Source organism: Acanthochromis polyacanthus, chromosome 2 (assembly GCF_021347895.1).
Source record: "Acanthochromis polyacanthus isolate Apoly-LR-REF ecotype Palm Island chromosome 2, KAUST_Apoly_ChrSc, whole genome shotgun sequence".
In the NCBI taxonomy this organism is placed as follows: Eukaryota; Metazoa; Chordata; class Actinopteri; family Pomacentridae; genus Acanthochromis; species Acanthochromis polyacanthus.
Window position 1 is genome coordinate 43593576 of NC_067114.1, and position 24588 is coordinate 43618163.

At 38.3% G+C, this 24588-nt stretch overlaps 2 protein-coding genes across 2 annotated transcripts; both read right to left on the reverse strand.

The window, feature by feature from the left end:
* Positions 1 to 552: 552 nt before the first annotated feature.
* Positions 553 to 3592, reverse strand: LOC110967211 (guanylyl cyclase-activating protein 2-like). Its single transcript, XM_022216739.1, has 4 exons — positions 3392 to 3592; positions 3061 to 3210; positions 811 to 922; positions 553 to 692 (listed from the first exon to the last, which is right to left on the reverse strand). The coding sequence occupies exons 1-4, from the start codon at positions 3590 to 3592 to the stop codon at positions 553 to 555; spliced, it is 603 nt and encodes a 200-aa protein (XP_022072431.1).
* Positions 3593 to 7067: 3475 nt separating this feature from the next.
* Positions 7068 to 9532, reverse strand: LOC110967212 (guanylyl cyclase-activating protein 2-like). The gene is made up of 4 exons (XM_022216740.2): positions 9195 to 9532; positions 8956 to 9105; positions 7936 to 8044; positions 7068 to 7822 (listed from the first exon to the last, which is right to left on the reverse strand). Exons 1-4 carry the CDS (start codon positions 9390 to 9392, stop codon positions 7695 to 7697), a joined length of 585 nt encoding a protein of 194 aa, XP_022072432.1. The 5' UTR covers positions 9393 to 9532; the 3' UTR covers positions 7068 to 7694.
* Between the last annotated feature and the right edge of the window lie 15056 nt (positions 9533 to 24588).

The window sequence follows — 24588 nt, forward strand, 5'->3', positions numbered from 1 at the left end:
GTTCTGTCAGAGTCTCCCCTTTGTGGCTGATTCTGGGATCTCATATCTCCATGCTTCACAACACCCCCTTCTATGAGATCCCAGTCAGCCCCTATAAATGGCTAGTTTTGGGATCCCATATCTCCATGCTTCACAACAAACCTTAAACTAAAGTATCGATCTCATTACACTGGTATTGTTCAATATCAATACCAACACTGGTATCGTTTTTATCGATATTTGGATTGATGCACCCAGCACTACCATTCAGTGAGCCCTCGTCACTGAATGGTTTGAGGAATTTTCCTCCTAAAAGAGGATTGGATAGAAATGCTTCCTAACAGGCTAAAAGTGATCTTTCAGTACACTTTGATTTGCATCGATCCTTCCCTCTAGTGGAACAAGGGGACCCAAACCATGGCAGCATTTGATGCATGTGTTTGGCCATTAATGGTTACTCCACAGCAAAGGCAACAGGATTCTACTGCAGGAGGTAATAATGTCTTCCCATACATTCAAAATGAGGTTCACTTGCATTTGACAACCCAGTTTGAATATACCAAAGTCCATCAGTCAAACTTTAGGATGCAGGAGTTGCCTGTCACACAAGTATTTCTTGACCCAGCCACTGGGATTGACTTCGAAATGAAGAAAACTCTGCAGCCATGGACTCCTCTGTGCCCCCTCGAGGAACTCCACTAGTGTAATCTCACCTGCAGCACAAATAGAATGGATTTGTTTCTTAGTGTTGAGCAAACCTGTTGTTTTTGTTTGTTTGTTTGTTGTTGCATACAGTAGGTGAATGTGACTTTGAGCATACAGTCAACTCACCATCATTGTTGACATCAACTTCTTCAAAGATGCGAGCACACACCTGCCCAGGAGTGAGGTTCTCTATTCCTGCTTCGTTAGACATAGATCCTTTCTTTATCCTGTAGATGATCTGAAAAAGACAAATTGCAGACTGTGAATTCAACCCTAGAATAATTCAATAGCTGTGTCAAATATCTACGTGTCCGCTGATTATCATAAATAACTCCGTGCCTAGCTGGACAGTTTGGTTTTTCCCTTCAGGGTTGCTACAATCATCTGCCTCCATCCAACCCTACCCTCTGCATCCTCCTCTCTCACATCAACTAACTTAATGTTCTCTTTCACTACATCCATAAACTTCCTCTTTGGTCTTCCTCTAGGAATCCTGCCTGGCAGTTTAGAACTCAGCATCCTTCTACTGATATATTTACTATCCCTCCTCTGTACATGTCCAGACCATCTCAGTCTGGCTGCTCTGATTTTAGCTCAAAAACATCTACCATGCTTTGTCCCTTTGATGTACTCATTCCTGATCCTATCCATCCTGGTCACTCCCATTTTAGCCTCTGCCACCTCCTGTCTTTCTCTCAGTGCCACTGTATCTAAATCAGACAACATCGCTGGTTTCACCATCGCTTTGTTCACCTTTCCTTTCATTCTTGCTGATACTCTTTTATCACTTCAAGTCCTCCACCTTCTTTATCTCTACTCCCTGTAACCTCACCCTTCCACTCTCATTCACACACATGTATTCTGTCTTGCTGCAGCTAATCTTCATTCCTCTCCTTTCCAGGGCATACCTCCACCTCTCTAGATTTTCCTCCACCTGCTCCCCGCTCTCACTACAGATTACATTATCACCTGTAAACATCATAGTCCATGGAGATTCTTGTCTAACCTCATTTGTCAGTCTGTCCATCACCATAGCAATCAAGAAGGGACTCTTAAGATCTTGTTGAACAACCCAGTCAGAAACTCTGCTGCCACCTCTCGTAGACACTTCCATATCTCCACAGGTATATCATCGGGACCAGCTGCCTTTCCACTCTTCATCCTCCTCAATGCCCTTCTCACCTCACCCTTATTAATCTTCGCTGCTTCCTGGTCCTCAACGGTCACCTCTTCTACTCTTCGTTCTCTCTCATTTTCCTCATTCATCAACTCTTCAGAGTACTCTTTCCATCTTCCCATTCCACTTCTTGTGACTCTCAACACATTTCCATCTCTATCCATAATCACCCTAACCTGCCTCCTTACTGTCCAACCTAGACTACAAGTCATTGTACACCCTATGTTTGGCCTTTGCCACCTCTATTTTCATCTTACGCTGCATCTCTCTGTACTCCTGTCAACTGTCTTCAGTCCTGTCAGTGTCCCACTTCTTCTTAGCTAATCTCTTTCTCTGTATACATGCCTGCACTTCCTCCTTCCACCAACAAGTCACTTATCTACTATCCTTCCAGATGACACACCAAATACTCTCCTACTTTTCTCCCTGATCACATAAGCAGCAGTTATCCAGTCATCTGGAAATACCTCCCAGAGCCTCTCAACTCCTCCATAAAAAGCTTGCAACACTCGTCCTTTCTCAACTTCCACCATTTCGTCCTCTGCTCTGCCTTTGCCCTTCTCACCTTCCTCACCACTACAGTCATCCTACACACCACCATCCTATGCTGTATTGCTGCACTCTCACTACTCCATGCAGATAGATCATGGGAAGGCTGAAACACAAACTTGGGTCTTCTAGTTGCAAGTGCTAACCACCAAGCCACTGTGCAGCCCACAGAAAAATGTGACTCTTGTAAGTCATATTTAATGTTGCTGCTCTTCCTTTGATCTCTTCATCGTCCTCACCACTAGAGCCATCCTACACATCACCATCCCATGCTGCCTGGCTACACTCTCACTACTTTGCAGTCACTGATCTCCTTCAGATTCCATCTATACAGGAAGAAGTCTACCTGTGTGATCCTACCTCTGCTCTTGTAAGTCACCCTACGTTCCTGCTTCTTCAGGAAGAAAGAATTCACTACACCCATTTCATCCTTTTTGCAAAATCTACTACCATATATCTTTCTGTGTTCCTATCCTGGATACGAAACCCATCCATCACTTCCTTGTTACCTCTGTTGCCTGCACCAACATGTCCATTGAAGTCTGAATTAAATAGAAAGACGGTCTTATGAAAAATGTATGTAAACTGAGACGGTATCAGTTTTACTGAGATTCTGAAGCAGTGATTTTTGTCAAGGCAAGATTTTTTACCATTACAATCTTTTGAAGTTCTCTTCTGTCTAGGTAGCCATTGTCATCGCCATCAAAGACCTTGAAGGACCACTTCAGCTTGTTTTCAGGTTTTCCACGTAGAACAAGATTAAGTGCGGCCACATACTCTAGAAAATCCATCGTGTTGTCCTGAAAAGAGCGGAATTTCATCTTTAAAACCCATAAAGCATGCTTGGGTAGATCAGGAGAAGGGACATTTGATGTGGCTTTTCAAGAACAGAAACCAAATATGAAAATACTGTTACTCAAATTGCCGCCACTTTGATTTGAATACTGAAATGTTTTACTTCAACGCGACTTTGTAACTCACATGATTCATGTCGAATGCTCGGAAGATGTTGTCCATGTACTGTGCCTCTGGTGTACCATTCTGTACTCCAAACATCCTCTTAAACTCGTGCAGGTACAGAGATCCACTCGGGCACTCGGTGATGAAGAATTTGTAGAGGTCATAGATGCTTCTTAGCTCCAATTCTTCGTCCGGTGTCTGTATTTGTTGATTTTGACCCATGCTAAATCTAAATCCTACAAGTACAATAGAAAATGTAGAATTTCTTACTTTGTTTGAGAAATATAAAAATACAGATGCTTTAGTGAAGTATTAAGCGTAAAAACTGCCCGTGCTGCTTGCAGCAAATAGCATAGCGTCCACCTCACAGCTGCTGCTGAAGGTCTCTGCAGGATTTCAAGAGTTGAGATCTTGGTCGAGGATGATAATCGGTTCATGTGATGCCTGACCTCAGCCAAGAAGTGTATTTTTGTCCGAAGGCTTCAGCAAGCTGTGTTTAAAGCAGTAATCCACAGGCCTGATCCTATATTGAACCTTTTGTGACCTAAAGCCACTAATGCACTGACTGCAAATACTTACTTAAGTCATTTGTCATAATAGGGTCTAAATGCCTCTTTCTCTGTAGCTGTTAAGATTATCAGGTTAATCGTTTAGAGCTGATTTAATTAACCACGCCTGACGTACACATCAGCGGGGTTACTGCATTCGCTTCGGTATCTGGCTGGCTGGCTGGCTGGCTGGCTTGGTAAGTATGTATGTATGTGGGTGTGGGTGTATGTCCGGTCAGATATCTCTGCAAGTGCTGAAGTCAGGATGATCAAACTTGGCACTGACGATCGGTCTAAGGTCCCCTGCTCACTTGTGGAGTTAGAGGTCAGCAGATCAAGTAGGAAGGGATATACGTAGGATGATCAAAATTGAAAGCTACATGTGTGACGGTAGGGGCTGCACAGTGGCTGCCAGTAGATGCCATCTACTGAGGGCTTGTCTAGTTCATCTTTGCTATCTATACCTAGTCTATCAGGAGAATCAGTCTTTATATTGAGTCTTGTGACAGTGTTAACAGTTTGTTTCCTTGTTTATGATTATCGAGGCATCATTATTTTTATATTTAAATGTGTGCTTTGTGATGTGTCAGAATATCCTCTGGGAAAAAATAATTACGGTTGTGAACAAAAGTTTCTATTTGTAAAGACTGGGTTTATCATGGCAGTCTTGAATTTCCAGTGGCTCCTACAAGTAATAATTTTCTGTGATGGAATGCTTGAAACACATGGAAATTTGTCACACATAAACACCTTTGTGCATTTTGCTTAGTTCCTAGATGTATTAAAGTTTTTCTGGAAATATGACAAAATCTACTGGGTCATAAGTATACATACAGCAATTCTAATATCTGGTTAAATGTCTGTTGGCTATTTTCACCTCAGCTAGGCACTTTTGGTTGCCATCCACTAGCTTCTGATTGTATCTTTGAACATCCCTCTTTAGAGAATTGGTGCAACTGAATTTATTGTCTTTCTGTCACAGACTGGTTTCTTCATCACAGCACATGAGCTCTTGATGAGGTTTAAGTCGGGACTTTGGGGAGATCTGGCTAGAAACCTACTTTCGAGCCAGATTGAACCATTTCCTCACCACTTTTGATGTGTGTCTGGGATCGCTGTCTTGTTGGACCACCCAGCTGTATCCAAGATCCAGTCTTTCTGAAGAATGCTGAGAATCCTGTCTGTTGATTTCAGATCAGTGTTCAATACATTGCACCGTCCAAACTCAAGGTGTCCAGTCTGGGTCTGAGCACCTCCCTGTATGACTGGATTCTGGATTTCCTGTCAGCCAGAACCCAGTTGGTCCGAGTGTGCAGATACATTTCCAAATCCTGCAATCTGAACACCGGAGCCCCCTGGGATGAATCCTTAGCCCTCATGATAATATTATTGTGAAATTTGAAGATGCCACAGTTGCGGTTGGATGCGTCAGTAACAGTGATGAGCAGACGTACAGAAAGAACGTTAACAGTCTGTCATGGTGGTGTCAGATTAACAACCTGTTGCTGAATGTCAGAAAACCAAGCAGCTGATTGTGGACTTTAGGAGAAACCAAAAGAAAAAATTATCCTTCACTGAGGATTAAGGGATCATTTGTGGAGAGGGTGGGCCGCTTCGAGTACCTGGGAGTGCACATCTCTGAGGATATGTCATGGTCCAAACACATGGATAGTCCAGGTAAAGCAGGCGAGGAAGCATATTTATCATGTCAGACAGCTGAGAAAGAAGTCTCGCTGAAGGTCCTGAGGACTTTCTACCATGGAGTGGTGGGGAGCACTCTGACAGGGAAAATCACCAAATGCAACCGGATAACCCTGCAGAGGGTGCTATGATGAGCAGAGTGTACCATGGTTATGCAATGCAATGCAATGCAAATATCAGCATCTAAAATGCAAAGGAAAATAACATGTCAATGTGTCTGCAAACACTGAAAGGCCAAACTACAGGTGTTTCCCTGAGAAGACACCTCTGTCTGATCACATCGTTTCTAAAAAATAAATTGAATATTACAATCAAACAGTTTCTCAGTACTTGAATAGTCTTTTCACCAAATACCTTTTTACTCTTACTTGAGTAATTTTTTTGGATGACTGCTTTTTACTTCCACTTGAGTGATATTATTTTGAAGTAATGTTACTCTTACTTGAGTACATTTTTTGGGTACCCTACCCATCCATCCATCCATCCATATACCACTTTATCCTCACTAGGGTGCTGGAGTCTATCCCAGCTGACTCGGGCGAAGGCAGGGGACACCCTGGACAGGTCACCAGTCTGTCACAGGGCTACATATACAGACACACAATCACACTCACATTCACACCTACGGACAATTTAGAATAATCAATTAACCTCAGCATATTTTTGGACTGTGGGAGGAAGCCGGAGTACCCGGAGAAAACCCACGCATGCACAGGGAGAACATGCAGAAAGATCCCAGGCCCACCCTGGGATTTGAACCGGGGATCTTCTTGCTGCAAGGCAAACGTGCTAACCACTACTACACTGTGCAGCCCGGGTACCCTACCCTCCTCTGGTTATTGTTATTGCACGGCCTCGAGAACAGTCACTTTGCATTTCACTGCACATACCGTATGAGCATGCGACAAATAAAAACTGTTGAATGTTGAGAATGTGAAGTTAATCCTCCTTCTTCATTATGCAATTTCCTTTGTGTAAAGCACCAGTTCCACCAGGAGAAAAACAGCCCCAGAGCATGAAACTGACCATGCTTGATGCTAGGTTAAAGCCCTTACCTTCTCTCTTTCACACATATTTCTGTTAACTAATAGTTCAATTTTTGTTCCATCTGACCACAGAGCTTTCCTCCAGAAGGCCTTTTCTTTGTCCATGTGCTCAACAACAAACGTGAGTGGAACTTTAGGGAAGTTCTTCTAGAGGAAGAATTTCCTTCTTCATGAGCTTTTTCAAATGCTAACACATAAAAACATGTCATGTAAACACAGTTAGCCAGTCCCATGTGATTTAAGAATGTGTTTTTTTCTTCTCTATTTCTAGGTAGGATAATTAAAGAAAATGTAATAAAGAGCAGCGTTTCAGCTCTATGCCAACAGAGAATGATCATTCATTTGTATAGGTGGAAGCAGGACTCAACAATGATGTTGACACATTTCTTTATTGAACTTGAATTCATATGTAGTGAAATCTGCCTTTAAAAGTAAAATACAACAATGTTTCTCACAGTACTTTTATTCAGTTTATGCCAACGTGTATACATAGTGATGATATATTATGTCCCAGTAATGTTATTATTCGCTTAACAACAAACAAAACTGAAAATAGTAAAAAACAAAACAAAAAACATGACAATAAAAAAGCACAATAATTCGTTATTTACACATTGACACTTTACAACAGAAAGGCTCACTTAGAGTTAGCATGCCATGTACTGTATATGCACTTGTTTATAATTACAGTTATGTGTTTCTTGAATGAAAATAATATAATTAAGCTTGACCATTAGTATAGCTGTCACAGAATGCTGTACCCAAAGAAATAAGTAGTGAGTATACACTTTTCAGTATGCTCACACTCATTTCTAAGTGTCCCTTTGCTAAAAGATAAATAATGGCAACATAGACACTATAATGACCAGTCTGTAAATATGAAACTGTAAATGCTGGCAAGAAGAATCTAGATTTTCAGTGTTAACTTGTGCACTTAACACATTATATAGACGTGACTAAATGTCTTAATTGAAGCCGTGATTGTTCCACATTTTGTCCACATGGGGAAGGCTGAGGTGTTTTGATGCTTCAGAAGTGTGCACTCTTTCTCCGGTGCTCCATGACCCATCGGGCCGGGTTCATGTCCAGCTTCAACATGTTGAGCACCCAAGGGTCTTGCTGTGCACCTTTAATGAACTCTTCCATGGTGATAGTACCTGTGGAACAAGAAAAAAGGCAAAAGAGAAAAGGACCGATATTTTCTCAAATACGATTTGTCGTCTGTGTTTAACTGTGCTGCAAATGTCGCTAAATATGACGGAATGCTCACCATCTCCATCGCTATCTACAGCCGCTAATATTCGATTTACAACCTCGTCGACTGTAAGCTTTGAGTCTTCTGTGTCGGTCTTGGAGCCTCTCTTGACCCGATAGATGCTCTGGATGGGGGAAGATAAAGAAATGCTCCATTTCATTTTTGTAAGACAAGAGACAATTGCATCATATCAGCTACCATTTGAGTAAAAGCTACTGCAATGAGGATGCACAACCTTTTCATCAACTGCACAACATAGAAGCTTATTTAGAGGAATGACGTAACAGAATGACTCAGGATTGAGCAGCAGCATTAAGCTCACTTTGGCATAAATCCAGAAAACATCTTGATTACTCTTTTATTGAGCACTTTTTTAAAGATGTATTCACTAAAGCACGAAGAAAAAATACACCTATACACCTGTAGTCATTTTAAATAAAGGTTTGAACAGTAAAACATAAGATAAAGAATAATTATACTGAATTACTGTCATTTTAATTATATACACTACCAGTCAAAAGTTTGGACACACCTTCTCATTCAATGGCTTTTATTTATTTTCTACATTGTAGATTAATACCGAAAACATCAAAAATATAAAAGAATGCATTTGAAATTATGCTGTAAAGAAAAAAATGTTAATCTCCAGGATTAGTCTACACTGCAGAAAAGAATACAAATAAATTAAATAAATTAGATTTAGCAGGAAAAGCACAGGATTTCAGAGTAAAATTTAAGACTTTTTGGAGTCGAGCAGTCATTAATTATCTAAGTACAGTGAAAATGCAAGAAAGTGAAGTTATCTGGCAGGTTTAAAGAATGTTAGTGCATGTGGGAGCACTTGATGTGAAGCTAAACGCCACAGCCAGCCTGCTCCTAATCCACCACACTGCATCCTAGATTAAGACGTTGAAAATACACCAGGTGTCGCTTGGAATTTGGAACCTAGCCATTGTGTGAACGGGAATCCATCTGTCTACTTGTTTGTTATTTTAGTCCATAAGTTATTTTGTTGTCGTTGACATACGCACATACATCTATTATGGACCGTAGTTCATCCCGGTCTATGTAGCCGTTGCTGTCCTTGTCGTACACCTTGAACGACCAGCGCAGTTTATGCTCCAGGTCTCCACGGAAAACAAGGTTGAGTGCAGCCACAAACTCCAGGAAATCTATTGTGTTGTCCTAAACGATGAGGAAAAATTGGGTTACATGTTGAATTTTGCAGACAAACACAATAAACCAGGCTGTCACAGCTTCCTTTGGTCTCTCACCCCATTTTTGTCAAACACTCGAAACATGTTCTCCGCATACTCAGACGCTTCTCCAGTTGGATCCACACCGAAGAAACGCTTGAACTCGTGCAGAAAAAGTACTCCACTTGGGCACTCTAAGACAAACCGTTTGTACATGTCCTGCAGGGCTTTGACATCAATCTCCTGACTGTTCTCTGTCTGCTGAGCCTGCCCCATGGCTGCTCTGTCATTTAATAGTCCATAGTCCTGAAGCGTTTGGGTGTCGTCTCCACGGTGGAGTGTCCAGCTTTGAAATGGGTGTCTCAAACTCTTGGTGTTTCTAACACCGTGGAATCCCAAAGCACGGGTTTAAGCAGGAGGCATGTGATTAGTGCTGTCCCAGGATTACCGTGGTGTTAAGATGGCTGGGTTTCCTCTCACTGCGTTAATTAGGTCTGCTGCTAAATGTGAGTCGAGGCCACACCGGTTAGGATCCATGCGTTTTTTCCAACATGCATATGAATGGTATGCAATTAATGGTGTGATTCTGTCTGGGCTAAAATGAAGACACAGAAGAAACTGAGACTCTGAAGAGTGGTGCAAATGTCCCTGAGCAAGTGAGAATTGGTACGATGCCATTTTACAGACAGAGAGTGGCTGCTTATCTCGTTTCTGTTTGCATGAAATTGTGCAGCATTCTGCTCAAAAGTTTCTTCACTTTTAGATTTAGTGCCAAAAAACCTTTAGACACTTCTGTAAGGCCAAATTACACTTTCTTTTTCTGCTCTTTTGGTTACGTCTGAGAAAATATCTGGCTGTTTAGTTGCTGGTTGTCCCTCTTTACTAACAAGCTATTTGCAAAATTTGAATATCTGTTGTTTCGTTTGTATCAGGTAGTGTTGGTTTAGCATTTTTGGCACTGATTTGCAGACAAAACCAAATGAAAAGAGGATAAAAAGTGCTAAAAAATTAATCGTGCTTAGTTCGTTTTTGGTAATCCATCAACTTTTCCTCTATCGCTGTCATCATTTTTACCTAATTCTTTGATTTATGACCAAATACTTGAAAAGTGAATGATGCTTCCAGCAGCACCAGCTGTACTTTGTGCTTTGAAGAGTGAGAAACTAAACCGTGTTTCTCCACCTGTCCTATAAACACTTGTGTCCATGAATCTATCTGCTGATGTCCAGATCTAATGCTGTCCTTAATCAGTCTCAGTGTCACTGTTCTGTTGAGAAGAAGCTGAGAGATTAAGACGCTCTAGGTCATGCTAATTTGGAATTGGCATATCAATCTCATTTAACTGCATTAGTGCTGCCGAGTGACAGGATCCCTCAGTGTGTGCAAATTAAGCATGAGTGTCCAGCAACAGCTTAGGATGAGCTGTTGGTTGCTCATTAGATGCTGCATAATTTGAGTGATTTATTTAATATTTAAACCTGAAACAGCAATGATGTTGCAGTAATTTATGCTAAAGCCTGCTCCCAAAAATCACATTCTTATAGAACTAAGCTGCATTCTTAATTGTGCTTCAAAGGAACATATTTTGTCCGTGATTGTGATTGTGTGTCATATAGATAAAAAAAAAATTAGTTGCCCTATCTTTACCATTTATTGGATTTCTTTGGAGCTGCTGCTCAATCAAACCCACTCTTGTCTCCTAAAATTTGCATTCTGACACAATTAAGCTATTTTCTCGGTTATATTTTGTATTTTCTCCTGCATATCAACAGTGGTGAATCACAAATATGTCTTAAAACAACACACCTAACTTTCTGACAGCCATTCTTCTTCAGCCAACCAATCATATATTAGATGGGATGGGACGTGTCACCCGAGTAACCAATAAAATAGAGGATAAACCCAAAATATGTTGTAAAATGGTTATCATTCACTTAAAACAAGCTTCTAACATGCAGTTCATGTTGTGAAAGGGGCAGTTTTAACTCAAAGCAGGGCGATTTCTAAACCTAATCTAAAAAGCTTGGTCTCCTAAAAATCTATTTCTATGCAACTAAACTGCATTTTCTTCTGGATAATGTCTGTGATAGAAAAAATTCAAACCCTGAAAATGGATGAGAAGCTGCAATGACGTTGTGAAAAGGTCATTCTTTCATTCTCAAACCAAACAAAATAATTTTGGTACCCAAAACTAACTAAGCTACGAGCATGTAGATAACATTGTAAAAGAGTCATTTCCAACCCAAAGCGTGATATTTTCCTCAAACTCACCAAGTAACTTTGGTGTCTAAACCCAACTCTGTCCAAGATAAGATCAGTTTCTATGCAGTTAAGCTACATTTTGATGGAAGCATAAAATCTCCTGGGTTGTCATTGTTTATGGTGTGTCATAGAAACATTTCTAACCCTGAAAATGAATGAGAAGCTCCAATGATGTCGTGAAAAAAAATCATTCTTTAACCAAAACCATGATGTTTTCCTGAACCTAACCAAGTAATTTGGGTACATAAACCTAACTAAACTACTAACATGTTAACATTGTAAAACACTCAATTTTAACCTAAAGCAGACATTTTCCTTACCTTAATCATGTCATTTTTGTATCTAAACCCAGCAGTGTGTCCTAAAGACTGCTTCAACCGCAGTGTCTAAAGGAGAGATACCACAGGTCCTTCCTTCCTGCTGCAGTCACTTTACAATCTAGCCTGCTCCCAGTAGTTTCAGTTCACCCACTTACAGACTGTGCAAAAAAAAAAAATGTAAATAGTGATGCTGTGAAATTTCATAGAAATTTCCTGTAAATGCTGCTTTCTTTTCTTCTTTTGAAGAAAATATTTTTATTTATATATATATGCACTGTGTGCATTGTGTGCTGCATTCTTTTTCTGATTCAAATGTTCTATTTACTACTGTACACTGTAAATTTCCCTGCTGTGGGATAATCTATCTGTCTATCTATCTATCTATCTATCTATCTATCTATCTATCTATCTATCTATCTATCTATCTATCTATCTATCTATCTATCTATCTATCTATCTATCTATCTATCTATCTATCTATCTATCTAAAACACATTTCTATACAATTTAAACTGCATACTCAGTTATGTTTTGGGGGAAACATATTTTCTCCTGGATTCTGCTTGTGATGTGTCATAGAAAAGTCTGTATTCCTGAAAATGGAGGAGAAGCCCCAAAGATGTTACAAAACGGTCATACTTTCACGCAGACCATGATATTTTCTCAAATTTAAGGAAGTAGTTTTGGTACCTAAACTTAACTAAGGTCCTAACATGCAGTTAACGCTGAGAAATGGTCATTTTTACCCCAAAGGAGGATTTGTTTCCTACCAGTTAGTTTTGGTGCCTTAATCCAGCCCTGTATCCCCCCCAAAAAATGTATCTTTGCAAGTAGACTGCATTCTCTATTATGTTTTGGGAGAAACCTATTGTCACCCGGGTTGTTATTGTTTGTAGTGTGTCATAGAAATGTTTCTAACTCTGAAAATGGACAAGAAGCTCCAAAGATGCTGTGATAGAGTCATACGTTAACCAAAACCATGATTTTCTCCCAAATCCAACTAAGTAATTTTGCTACTTAAAACTTAAGATTTGGGTTAAACATATTTTCCCTTGGATAATATTTGTTTGTAATCTGTCATAGAAAAGTCTTAAACCCAGAAAAAAAGATGAAAAGGCTTCAAATATGGTCCAGCAGGGTCCTACTTTACCCAAAAAAACCTTGATTTTGTTTTTTAACATAACCAAAAAGCAAGTAAAAATTAAACTCAGCTGACCTACATGGGATGTAGGCCTCAGTCTCCTCGCTGAAGGTCGTGTTGGAGACTTTTGACTCCACCTGCCTTCCAACTTCTTTACTTTATGGAGCTCTTAAACTGGAAATGTTTCCTACTACGTCATGGACTCAGTATCCATTTCTAAGATTTTAAAGTATTTGGCAGTGTATGCAAAGTGAAGTCATCCTCGCCAACGTGAAGTTCTCAAGTTAAGCAGCCGGTAGATGAGCTAGCAGCCTGTCAGTCAGCCTTAGCTGCTAGCGGTTGTTAGCTGTGGTCCTTTGGAGGATATTCAGGCTTACACTGCGTCACTCTTCTCACTTTCAGATGATCTCATGAAATATAATAGTGCTGGTGCCAATTGTAGGTGTGTTTTTGGTGTAACATGATGGTGAAACTGCAGTTTCTGGGGAGGAAACGCAAGAAAAAAACCTGAATAATTTGGATTGACAGTAGCCTGATAAAATGCTAAGCAGTTTTGGATTCCTTTCATGCTGATGTCCGTTGGTTTATGGTCACTGAATTAACAGTGTGATCCACTCTTAAGTCCCTGAGTCCAGATTACCGCACTGCGGGAGGTCTAAACAAGGGCATCAGGAAATTAAAACACCTGTAATTAAATGTGCAGCATCTCTCATGATGGTGTTTCTTTGTGCACATGTTTGATATTTACTGCGCAAATGCAGAATAAACATTTCACTGCTTTATTCTTTTCTGACAGCATTTCCAAAACAGAAGGTCAAAGGTAGCCCGTTATTCATTTGAACAATTCAACATCTTGTCCCTTTTTCTTTTACACATTTTGATTTCTCTTCACCACTTCTTCCTTCTTTCTGTGCTGTGACTTAAACAACTCGGCTACTTTTCCTTCTGTTGATCTGATTATGTGGCTCAGTCCTGCCTGATCTGTAAATCTTTTTTCGCCCTGAGATGATTCCCAAAGTGCTGCAGAAACAGACTCTGGAAAGAAGGTTTGAGCCCACTGTAATACATACCCACGTTAAAAGTAATATATGCACACTGTAAATGCCCTAGAATAAAGAAAAAATATAAATTTGAGGCTCAAGGATGCATTTAAATGGATTTTAAATTCAAAATTGAAGTGTTTCTGATCAAGATGTACATGTCAGTAGGACTGTTCTTCTTCTTCTTTGCATTTTTGACCAACAGAAAGTTGTTTTATGTGCCAAATGCTGTTATTTGTGTCTGTCTGTGTGCTCACATCTGAAAACCGCAAATGTAAGAGTAGGACGTTAGAGGACATTTGTCATTGTTAACTTAATCTGTGCCACAAACTTGGAAAAATTAGCTTTAAATGCAATGCTTCTCACAACTGGGGCGGGTTACAAATAGGAATATTTATAAAACAGCACTTTTAATGCTACTTGTATTTGCTTTTCTCAATATTTATACTGTTCTGAGCATACAAATTGGCTGTCGTCCGTATTGTCTTCATGCTTACGGTGTTTTTTTCCAGCTCTGCCTCGGTGCTGCTGCCACAAATGTCCTTCAAGGAATTAAAACCGAGCTCTCCTTGTCCTACTGACTGTCAAACTTAAGCACATCTCTAATAGGAGATGAAGTAAATCACAACAGGCCACTGTGAAGATGTCACCATGTGTTTTACCAACCAAACACCTCTGGTTTGTTGACCTGTTTAACTGATGCTAATGAGGTCAGGGCCTGGTAATGGGTTTGCCAAGTTAACCTGTAAAAGCATGCAGAGCTCTGCCCTGTAATCCCAGATCCTAATTTGAGGGTTAATTGTGTTAACTGCGTGCCTGTATTTATTTTTTTGCCCTGCCTTTACTGTTACTCTACATATATATACCGATATCATACAAAATTACTTTGAATATTCAGTATTATTTGTAGGAAAGCTGCAATCCTTTCTCCCATTTGTGTTTAAAAAAAAAAAAGTAGCCACTTCGTGTTGCTCCAAACATCGTGTATGGTTTAATTTTTTAATCCCAGACAACACAGCTAAAAGCAGGACAAATGTTGTCTTAAATAGATGTAAAATGAACCTTTAGGGGGCATCTAAAATTAGCATTAGGACCAGGTTTAGAAAGGGTTTACTTAGCGTGTCTCTAAGAAAATGCATCATGGGATTTTCTATTCATGTCTTCAGGTGGGAAAGGGTGAAAGGAAGGACAATAAAGTTTGCGATTGTATATGATGTTATAATGTCTGCTTTCACATCACTGTTTTGGAATATCAAGCTTCAATCAGACTGGATCCGTCTGTGAGCCATTTATTATCCCCAGAAGTCAGACTTATGGGTTCAGAAGTTCACCAGAGTGAAAGTTACACTGAGGGGTTAAACTGAGGTTAATTAGAACAGGGCTTATACTGAATCAATTTTCCCATTCCATCACTCTGTAGAGCAATTTTATTTCAGGTTGATTGTTATAAAATTTGCATCGCACAAACCCAAGCTACTTTGCAGCGTTTTTTTTCTGGACTTACATACCAATTCTTTACACATACCAAAATAAAAATGTGATTTTGTTTTAAGTAATATCTAACCAGTGCTTTGGTGATCACCTGATCAAAAATACACCACATATACAAAACAAATTAAGTGTTGTGTTGCTTAAATTCATGAAAAAGAAAAGAAAAACAGGGACTGGACACACTGGTGAAGAGTCTCTGGGGGTGAAGTGGTGTTTGTGATGTGTTGGTTGCTCCTAAATAATGTTTAGCCAACAGTCCAACAAGCTCCTAACAGGATTATTGTCCTGGTGAAGGGATTCTCCTCACAGAGCTGAGTCTGGAGCCTCTTCTTCACCTCCTCTAGCTGCCTTTTCATACATACTGCATTGTCAAATAACTTGGCTAAAATTTTACAATGTGTTTGCTTTAATATTCTATAACTTCTGCTCCTATGCTTTGCAGTGATTGATTCTAAATAATCAATTTCAGAACCTGTGATTTCCTGCAATTATCAGTACCTATCCAGATCATATTCACTAATATATGGGTATGTTTTTATTAATTTATTTTAAAAAAATTTAATGAGGGCCTATAGATCAACTGATTAAAATGCTTCAGGTTATATTGATCTGGTCAGATTATGTCCACTAGATGGTGACATTGCTTCATTTTTTCACCTGTTGGGTTGTAGACTGTAAGAGCAGCTTCACTCAATTTCCAAAAAACAATCTCAATACATGTATTATTAATCCTCAACTGTACATTAATGCAATTAGTAAGACAAAAATCCAAAAAAATTGACAAATTAAAAGTTGAAAAATGTCAGTTGTAATTCAAAACATTTCTAAAGGACGGTGAGAGATGAGAGCAACACAAATATTGTTGGCATAAGTTCTTTTCTTAGCTTATTGACTCATAAAATACAAAAATATTCACATTATCAAGCAAAACTCTTAATGAAGAAGCTAATTTAAGGTGCTTTTTTAAAGTGCTACCAAAGAGAGGGAAAATGATATTATTCTTTTCATTTGCACCAGCATGACTTATGTAAAATCCTGCAGGTCATACTACAGGATTATTTAATACACTATAATAATAAACATGTCAAGCAGGACTTTTGGGATTTCAGATCAACTCCAAATCACAATCAGAATCAGCTTTAATGGCCAAGTATGTACATGCAAACAATTTGGTTTCGGCTGATGGTGTCATAAAAAGGAAAAGACAATAATAAAATAACTATCACAAGAAGAAGAGAAAAAATATATAAATAAACGAAAATGTATTTTAAAAAATAAAAATGAAATTATAAATAAAGTAATATAATAATAATAATAATAATAATTACTCATTAGTTGTACATTCTCAATTAACTTTCCTGTTATGTTGTGGGTTAAACTGATCCATTTTAAAGTTGGAAAATCTGAAAAAAACTTCTTCTGCTTGGCTTAATGAGTGTAATCAACATATAAAATGAGATTGCTTCATTTCACATATTTCTGGTCCAAACACAGTGATTAAATAAAGTTTACTTTCAATACAAATCCTCATGACTCATTTATCTTGATTTTAAGACAGCGGATCAATTTGACCCTAAATAAAAGATGGGTTTTCATTAAAAAACAAAAAAAACTCTAAACATAAATTGATTTTAAAAAGTAGCCATGTTATTTTAAACTATTGTATTTTATATGTAGCTATTTCCAATGTACATTAAAAAAAAGTTTTAACATTTTTTAAGGAAAAACGAGTGAATTATCTTCATTGAATCATGATCGGAGCGAGGTAAAGAACATGATTGCACTAAATATTGATTGAAATTATTATTAATGGAGTCAACAGTTAAATATAAGTAATGTTTATTGGGATTTTTGGGTTTCTGACACTTTTGGATAATTAGACATTCCCTGGGTCAAACTGACCCCAAACAGTTTTATTGTTTCTGACAACTGAACCTAATGTTTTTGGAGCTGATGAAGAGCAATTAAAACTCAGCGATCAGCTTCAGTCACTGAAGTTTAAAACCTCAAACAGATCCAGAAACCTTGTCGTGATCATGAACTCTCAGGTTGTCTGACTACTTTCTGTCCCCAAAGTCAAAATAAAGCACAGGGAGGCGATATTCACTTTTTCAGCTCATACATCTGGAACAAACCCCCAGAAAAGACCAGGTCTGCTGCAGCTTCCACTTCTTTTAGGGAAAAACTCAGTCAAATTTCAGGCTTTTGAGTTTTTTCAGCTGCACTTTAATAACTTTATTTGTCTTGAAATGCCTTTTTTTTTAAAAATTGCTTTATGTTCTTTTACACTCTGTCTGGATGCTTTTTATGTCTCATATAAGAACTTTGAATTGCCTTGTATAAATAAACTGATATTAACTTACATGGACAAATACAAAGATTCAATTTGCAACACTTGAATGGCTTTTTGCATAATAATGCTGAGACCCAAAATCTAAATCAATATATCAATACTGTATTTTTTCCTGCAGTCTGTACTTGAATGTCCACTAGGTGGCGATAAAGGATCACATCAACGGCAGCAGCAATGCTCTATTAATCTCACCTTTATTACTCATGTCTTCTACAAACTTTTTGTACTTGCAAGAGTTTCTTCCTCCATCTGTTACCATCTGCCAATAGAGTTGGAAGCTCTTTTCTGTGCTTTTTTTTTCTTCCTAAAAGGTTCAGATGACAAACTTGGCTTAATTTTTAATACAAATGAGCCTCACTCTTCATCTTATATGTACATATACAGGATATAAACGCACTTTTTCAGTATGAGTTCAGCACACGTGTAAAAATGTTCAAATATTGAGTTATATTCAGCTTCATATGCATTTAATGTCATTGCTGAAGGTATTTTATTATGAAGTTCGAGTAAAAAAAAAAAAGATGAACAAAATGATTCTTTGTGGATTTGTGGAAAGAGGCCGAAAAACCACAAATCATCTTCCTGAGCTCACATGTTCTCATTCACCTCTGAACTTTCTGATGAAGGATTGTTTCTGGTGGTGATAGCTGCAGTTTTTCCTACATTTGATGTCTGCCATCGCACGTACCAGCGCAGGAAAGTCAGAAAGCATTCCCTGTTTTGGTAGGGTTATTTGTAGATTTTTCAAGAAGCCTTTCACATCTTCCAGCGCTCGAATCCTTCACAGACAAAGCATCCTCTTCAGATGCTCTCCAACCAAAGCGAATCTGAAACTCTCTATTTCTGAACGCATTGTACCTCTCGAGTCTATAAACAGCCATTAAAGCATAGAGTAAAGCGTGTAAACACTCCCATGTGAACACTTTCTGCAACTCCATTCTGTCATTAAAAGCCGAGAACGCCGTTTGTGGGTTGGTTAGTGTTAGTCAGTGTAATAAAAAAGACAAACGTAGCCATATAATTTGCTTTTCTGTCATTTTTTAAAGATACTCAGAGGAGAAATATCTAAATTCCGAGTGACATTAATACAGAATTAATGTTGCATTCAGTAAAATAATAATAAACTCAGTGCAGAAAGTGAAGTGACAGAAAGTGAAGGAGAAAAACATCAACAGATACAGCAGATGAAGATCAAAAAGCTCGTGGGGGGATTAAAACAGCAATGAAATGGCACAAAAAAAGCATTTCTGAGACGCTACAAGCAAAGACGTAAAATAGATAATTGTGTTTTTAAGTGAATCAGACACATTTAAAGAGAATAACTTGCAGATTGTTCCAAAGCTTTGAGCATATACAGCTGAATCTTGGTCCAACTTAAGCTAGCGGTTTACCTAAATGGTAAATTATGAGCTGAATACGTAATAAACAAAGACATATTAGATGTTATGGTGCTGGTTAAGAAAGTGGCTTTGTTTATAATTATGCTTCTGTGCATTTGGCCCAAAAAAAACTGTATAAAAATTTAGAATTCATCAGCTCCCACTGCTCTCAAAACTCCTGTTACAAAAGGTAGAAAAAAGGTACAAAAACGAACATTATTTACAGTCTGTGAGACATTCTCTTTTTTATAACAATATTATTTCTGATATTTTGAAATTATGATTCATATAAACTGCTTATCGTGGTTTAATGTACATTGCATGTTATGTTCTATTCTCTTGCAAACTGACTTTTCTAGAATTTCTTGAGAAAAAGTTACCATTTTTATTAGGACCCTACTGGAAACCAAGGAATTATTTTTCTAAGGTGTTTTTTAGGGCCTAAATGTGCTCAAAAATTCATGGAAATTTGCACACACACATCAGAAATGGCAAAAAAAAAAAAAATGTTATTGGAGCTGTGCATGTGTGTGGCAAAATGGCTCCATAGCGCCCCCTGGATAATTTGTAATATCTACTACCGGCAGGTCTACCATATTTGGTAGGTATATGTAGCAACAAAGCAGTGGCATCCAGTGGACGGTGCTACTATTGTTAGTCAATCATCCATACTCATATTAATTATTTTTTTCTTCGTTCTTCTTGCTCCCAGTTGTTCAGCTTCTTTACTGCCTTTCACACTGGTTCCTCCTTTGTTGCAGTTTCTTTATATTGTCTCCCAGTATGTTTCAGCTGCTTTACAACAGTTTCCCAGTATGTATTAGTCTCTTTATTTTGGCTCCTGGTACATATTACTCTCACAGTATGTTTCAGACTCTTTACATTGGCTTCAATATGTGTTATCCTCTGATTAGTTCTACATCTGACTGTATGCAGGATGAACTTTCTGATGCTGATAGAATGTCATTTCATTTTCTGGGTGTAAATAAGCATTTTTCTGCACGATATCATCTGTGTATCTCCATAAAAACGAATGAATACATCTATATTTTTCCATCTGTGTGTTTTATTAGTTTGTCAGTCTGTTGATCCCCTCAACTGTCTCCAGTATTATGCATCAGAGTCAGAAAGTTTCCATTTTTTCCACTGGGAAAAAAAAAGAACAACCCAAATCCTCTTCTGTATTACATAACCAGACAAGAGTTATAATCCCTTCCTAATAATCGTCCTTGAAACAGACATCCTGAAATGACCGAGACCAGGTGTTTTAAACCTCTCCGGTTCAAGCGTGAAAGAGGTGAGAGAGGCTGTTGATTTTCTTTATGGTTCGGTTTCTATCGAGATTAATGTTGATTTCTCACTTAATGGACAATTTCATCAATCGTAAAAATACAGAAAAATCAAGGTCGAAGCTGTGTTTCTGCAGACTTTCCCCCCTCTGACACCTCGTGATGAAGAATCGGTGGAGGTCATCGGTCAACGCTGCTCGTGATGAAAAAGACGAATAGTGCGGATGATAGGAGGACGCATTGATTTTTAATTCCTCTCTGAACAACACCCTGTTGACATATGGTCCTAATGCTTCCTTATTCTTTCTCAGTGACACACAGTAAAGTAGCCCAAGGACGAGGCAGATGTCTGGCTTCTTTCACAGCACAGGCCCTCTGCTTGTTCCCCGGCTTTATCACGTCTTTATTCCTCAGGTGCAATAAACAGCAGTCAAAATAGGAGACACTGAGCAATATATTTAAGAAAGTCTTGTCTTTACCAAGACTCGTGTTCCCCTGAGATAACTTGGGTAATTTGCCACCTAAATATTAATTTTCCCGCCTGTTCTCGGTTGAAATAAAAGAAAACATCTGCGTGTATAAATTACAGGCTTTTACAGAAGAACTCAGACTTTCATCAAGGTCTAGTAACCTCCCCTGGCCGTTACATTCACCGACAACACCATCGTGGTGTATATATGTATGTATATATATATATATATATATATATGAGAGAATAGTTACACCATTAGGGTCATACTGTGGTCGGATGTGGGTTTCTTCCACGAGGGAGGATGAATGTGCACAGAATGGTCGGTATCTTTATGAGTGATGAATCATTGGAAAGCAGTTGGTGGGAGAAAACAAGAAGGTCATAACATCCCAAAAATCAATGTTATTTATTTTTAGCTCTATATACAATAAATCTAAAAATCAAAACACTATCTTGAAATAAAAACAAAACACCTTGACTGTGAAGAAAAACAAACAGACCAAAGCTGTAAATGAAGTTCACATCTAAAATTTGTATTTTTTTAAAACAAATAGTAATCTATCCTTTAACAATGTTTTGTCAACAAAACAAAACGTTATTGTTTTACAGATCACTGCCATTATTTGAAATAATAACAATAATAGAAAAATTATAATAAGGATATCTATATTAATGACTGAATAATTGCTTGTTTAATTATTATTCAACCTGTTTTTTCTTAAATAATAATAATAATAAAAAGATTGATAATATCTACTAAAATCAGAGGGGGAAAATATATGTTGAGTGTGAAAAAGAACAAAAGATAAATACTGTCTAAATACAAAATTTAGATTCTTTACAAGTACTTTTTTTCTTTTACAATGTGTGACTAGAATATTATGCAGCTTTTCTATATTAACATCTTCAAAAATATAATTTTACAGATATTTGCTATTACTTGAAATATAAACTATGTCCATATTATAAACTGAACAATTATCTATTTTTATTTTACAGATGTCCCTTGTTTTGAATATATAATACTAATATCTATGTAAATCACAGAGATCTTTTGTACATGTCACAGTTTTTTTGTATTAAAAATCATCACATAATCATTTTTAAAAAGCCTCTATTTTCACCATTTTCACAGTTTTTGAATAGATCAATATTCCACCATTTTTAAACATTTTTGACACATTTGCTGCCTAAGTTTTACTTTTTTTACTGCTTGTTTTTTTACAGTGTGCACAGCAGGCTTATCGAGCCTAGAATTTCTCCACACGGCAAAATAACGTGTTCTACAGAAAACATCCAGAGCCACAACAACAAAAGATGAAAATTACAAAGTTTGCTGCACTCTCGTGCTTTATAGCCATTTCTATTTTAGTTCAGTGTTTCTGGCCTGCGAACACATTTAATACTTTCTAAATAGTGAATGCAGTTATTTTTGGGGTGGTGCTGAGCTCTCCTGAGTGCCTGAGAGTGTGTTTGTGTATTTTTATTTGGCTGGGTTTTTTGTGCAAAGGGGTGTTGTGGGAATAAGAGCCCAGGTTTGGGTTGAGAGCTATAGGAAATTCTGAATCATTTATACAGTTTGATCCCTGCAGCGCTGCTCAGCTACAGCAGGAAAAACACCCAAAGGCACGTGAAAAAGGCTACGGAGAGACAAATCAAACCAAGAAGCTCTGCGGCAGAGACACCGGACGGCGCTCAACAGCATCCCGACATGCCACTACACTTGGAAACTACATTACATTGATTTTGTTTCCTGAAATGTCTCAGGATTTAGAGTCATGTCTTAATCTGTAATAGCCGGCTGAAGATTGCACATATTTTCTGTCTAATGGCAGAAACTTAATGAGCTGTTTCTTACCCCGACGTTTCTGCCAAACTTCACTGAAATACACTGAATTTCTTTGGAGATATCATATTGACAGATGGTGGCTAATTAAATATTAGCATAACCTCCTTGCCTGAGGTAAATCCTATTGGGAAATGCAGGATTGTGATAAAATCTTCTAAATGGTTCTCTGGGAGTTTAAAACTTTGCTCACAAACCAGCTGGGGGATTCTGAAATTTGGAAGAAAAATGGAAAGTGTAATTGTTTGAATAGCTCCTCAGTGTGTGTGTGTGTGTGTGTGTGTGTGTGTGTGTGTGTGTGTGTGTGTGTGTGTGTGTGTGTGTGTGTGTGTGTGTGTGTGTGTGTGTGCAGTTTTATATTTAGGAGTGCCAGTGAGACAAAACAGTACGGCTTTAATGTCTCTTAGCCTGCTGGAAAGGCACTGAGTTCTATGTTTTGTAAACCCCAGAAAGTTTGTGAGCCCAGAGTAAACCAGACTGCTTTACACCTTAAAATAAATGGGCTGATGTGCCTTATTTTTAACTTATAGCAAATTAATTATGTGTTTAATAGGCACTGGGGTTCCCTGTTCCCATTTCCTGGTTAAAATGCATGGAGGAACCAAAGATTTTTAGCTTTTACATGCACTTGTGTGTTTGTACAGTGAACTGTAACACATATATCATCTCATTTGGATTTCCAACCAAATTTAGCTTGAAGTCCACAGACACTAGCTTTCAGTCTCCATCTCTGGCTGCCCAGACAAACACTGCATAAGAGGAAGTGACAAACACAACTTTTCGGTTGTGTAGTCCTGGAGCATCTGAATATTATGCCGTTCTGTTACATTTCCACGTCAAGACCGGCCTATAAACATTCCAGCGGTCACAAAAGACAGATGTGCATCCAAAAAATTTTCTACAAGTTCACAGATGTTCTCATTCATCTTGAACTTTCATTCATCTCCACAGTTTAGCATCTACAGGGCGTCCCTAAAGTCATAGGAAATCTCATTAACTATATATTTTTTTTGCCTCCACAGATTAAATATGGCTTTGTCAAAAGAAGAAACAGTTGATTGGACGTGAATGATGGACATATTGAAAGATAGCAGATGAATTTATTGTATCCAAGTAGGATTCCACTTGGCTTCTCACAAAAAGTTTAAAGAAACGGGCAGCATCATGGACAAACCCCATTCTGAATGACCAAATGCATCAGCCGAAACTAAAGAATTGGTCATGCTATCCCCCAAAAAATCACTCCCCTAACCCTATCTTTCAACGTGTCCATCCTTCACAGGACTTCAACCAGAGGCTCCAACTTGGAAGCACCCAACCCAACCAGCAGAGCGACACCAAAGCACAACAGGACAGCAGTCTGGCCCAGGTAACTGATTCACACCCACCACCACAAACCAAAATAGGGAAGAGATGTGGACCCAAGGCTCATTCCCAGTGGGATTCAAACCAGGACCTCCAACTGGAAGACAACCAGCTTAATCAGGTGAGCCATACAACACTACAGTACCAGTCTGCGCGAATGGGCACAATTTATGACTGGACCGTGGACCAGTAAACAGTAATTTTTTACTGGACCGAAACAGTTTTTACTGGACCGAATATTTTATGCACAAATGTACCAAAAATTACCGTTTTTATATAGAATAAACCATACAAAATTAACTATTGGATAAAGAAAAGCACTCATTTGAGATCAAAACATAAATCATGTACTCAACCATGCTAGAAGTACTATAAATCACAGAGCAATGTGGCTGGGTCAAGCAGAGCGACCTTGTAGAAGCGAAATGAGGTGTGGTTTATTTATTTTCTGTTTATATCATGTGTTTTTATCGCGTGATATCGCTGTTCACACGAGAGCCTCTCTGAGGAGCAG

Bases quoted from the DNA above. Each gene is read 5' to 3' on its own strand.
- LOC110967212 (XM_022216740.2), bottom strand. From the start codon at position 9,392: ATGGGGCAGGCTCAGCAGACAGAGAACAGTCAGGAGATTGATGTCAAA. The intron at 8,045-8,955 runs GTATGTGCGTAT...TCCCCCATCCAG, and splicing joins AACTACGGTCCATAATAGAT to AGCATCTATCGGGTCAAGAG. The intron at 7,823-7,935 runs GTGAGCATTCCG...CTTGTTCCACAG, and splicing joins TGTAGATAGCGATGGAGATG to GTACTATCACCATGGAAGAG.
- LOC110967211 (XM_022216739.1), bottom strand. From the start codon at position 3,592: ATGGGTCAAAATCAACAAATACAGACACCGGACGAAGAATTGGAGCTA. The intron at 3,211-3,391 runs GTGAGTTACAAA...CGCTCTTTTCAG, and splicing joins GAGCATTCGACATGAATCAT to GACAACACGATGGATTTTCT. The intron at 693-810 runs GTGAGTTGACTG...TTTGTGCTGCAG, and splicing joins AGTTGATGTCAACAATGATG to GTGAGATTACACTAGTGGAG.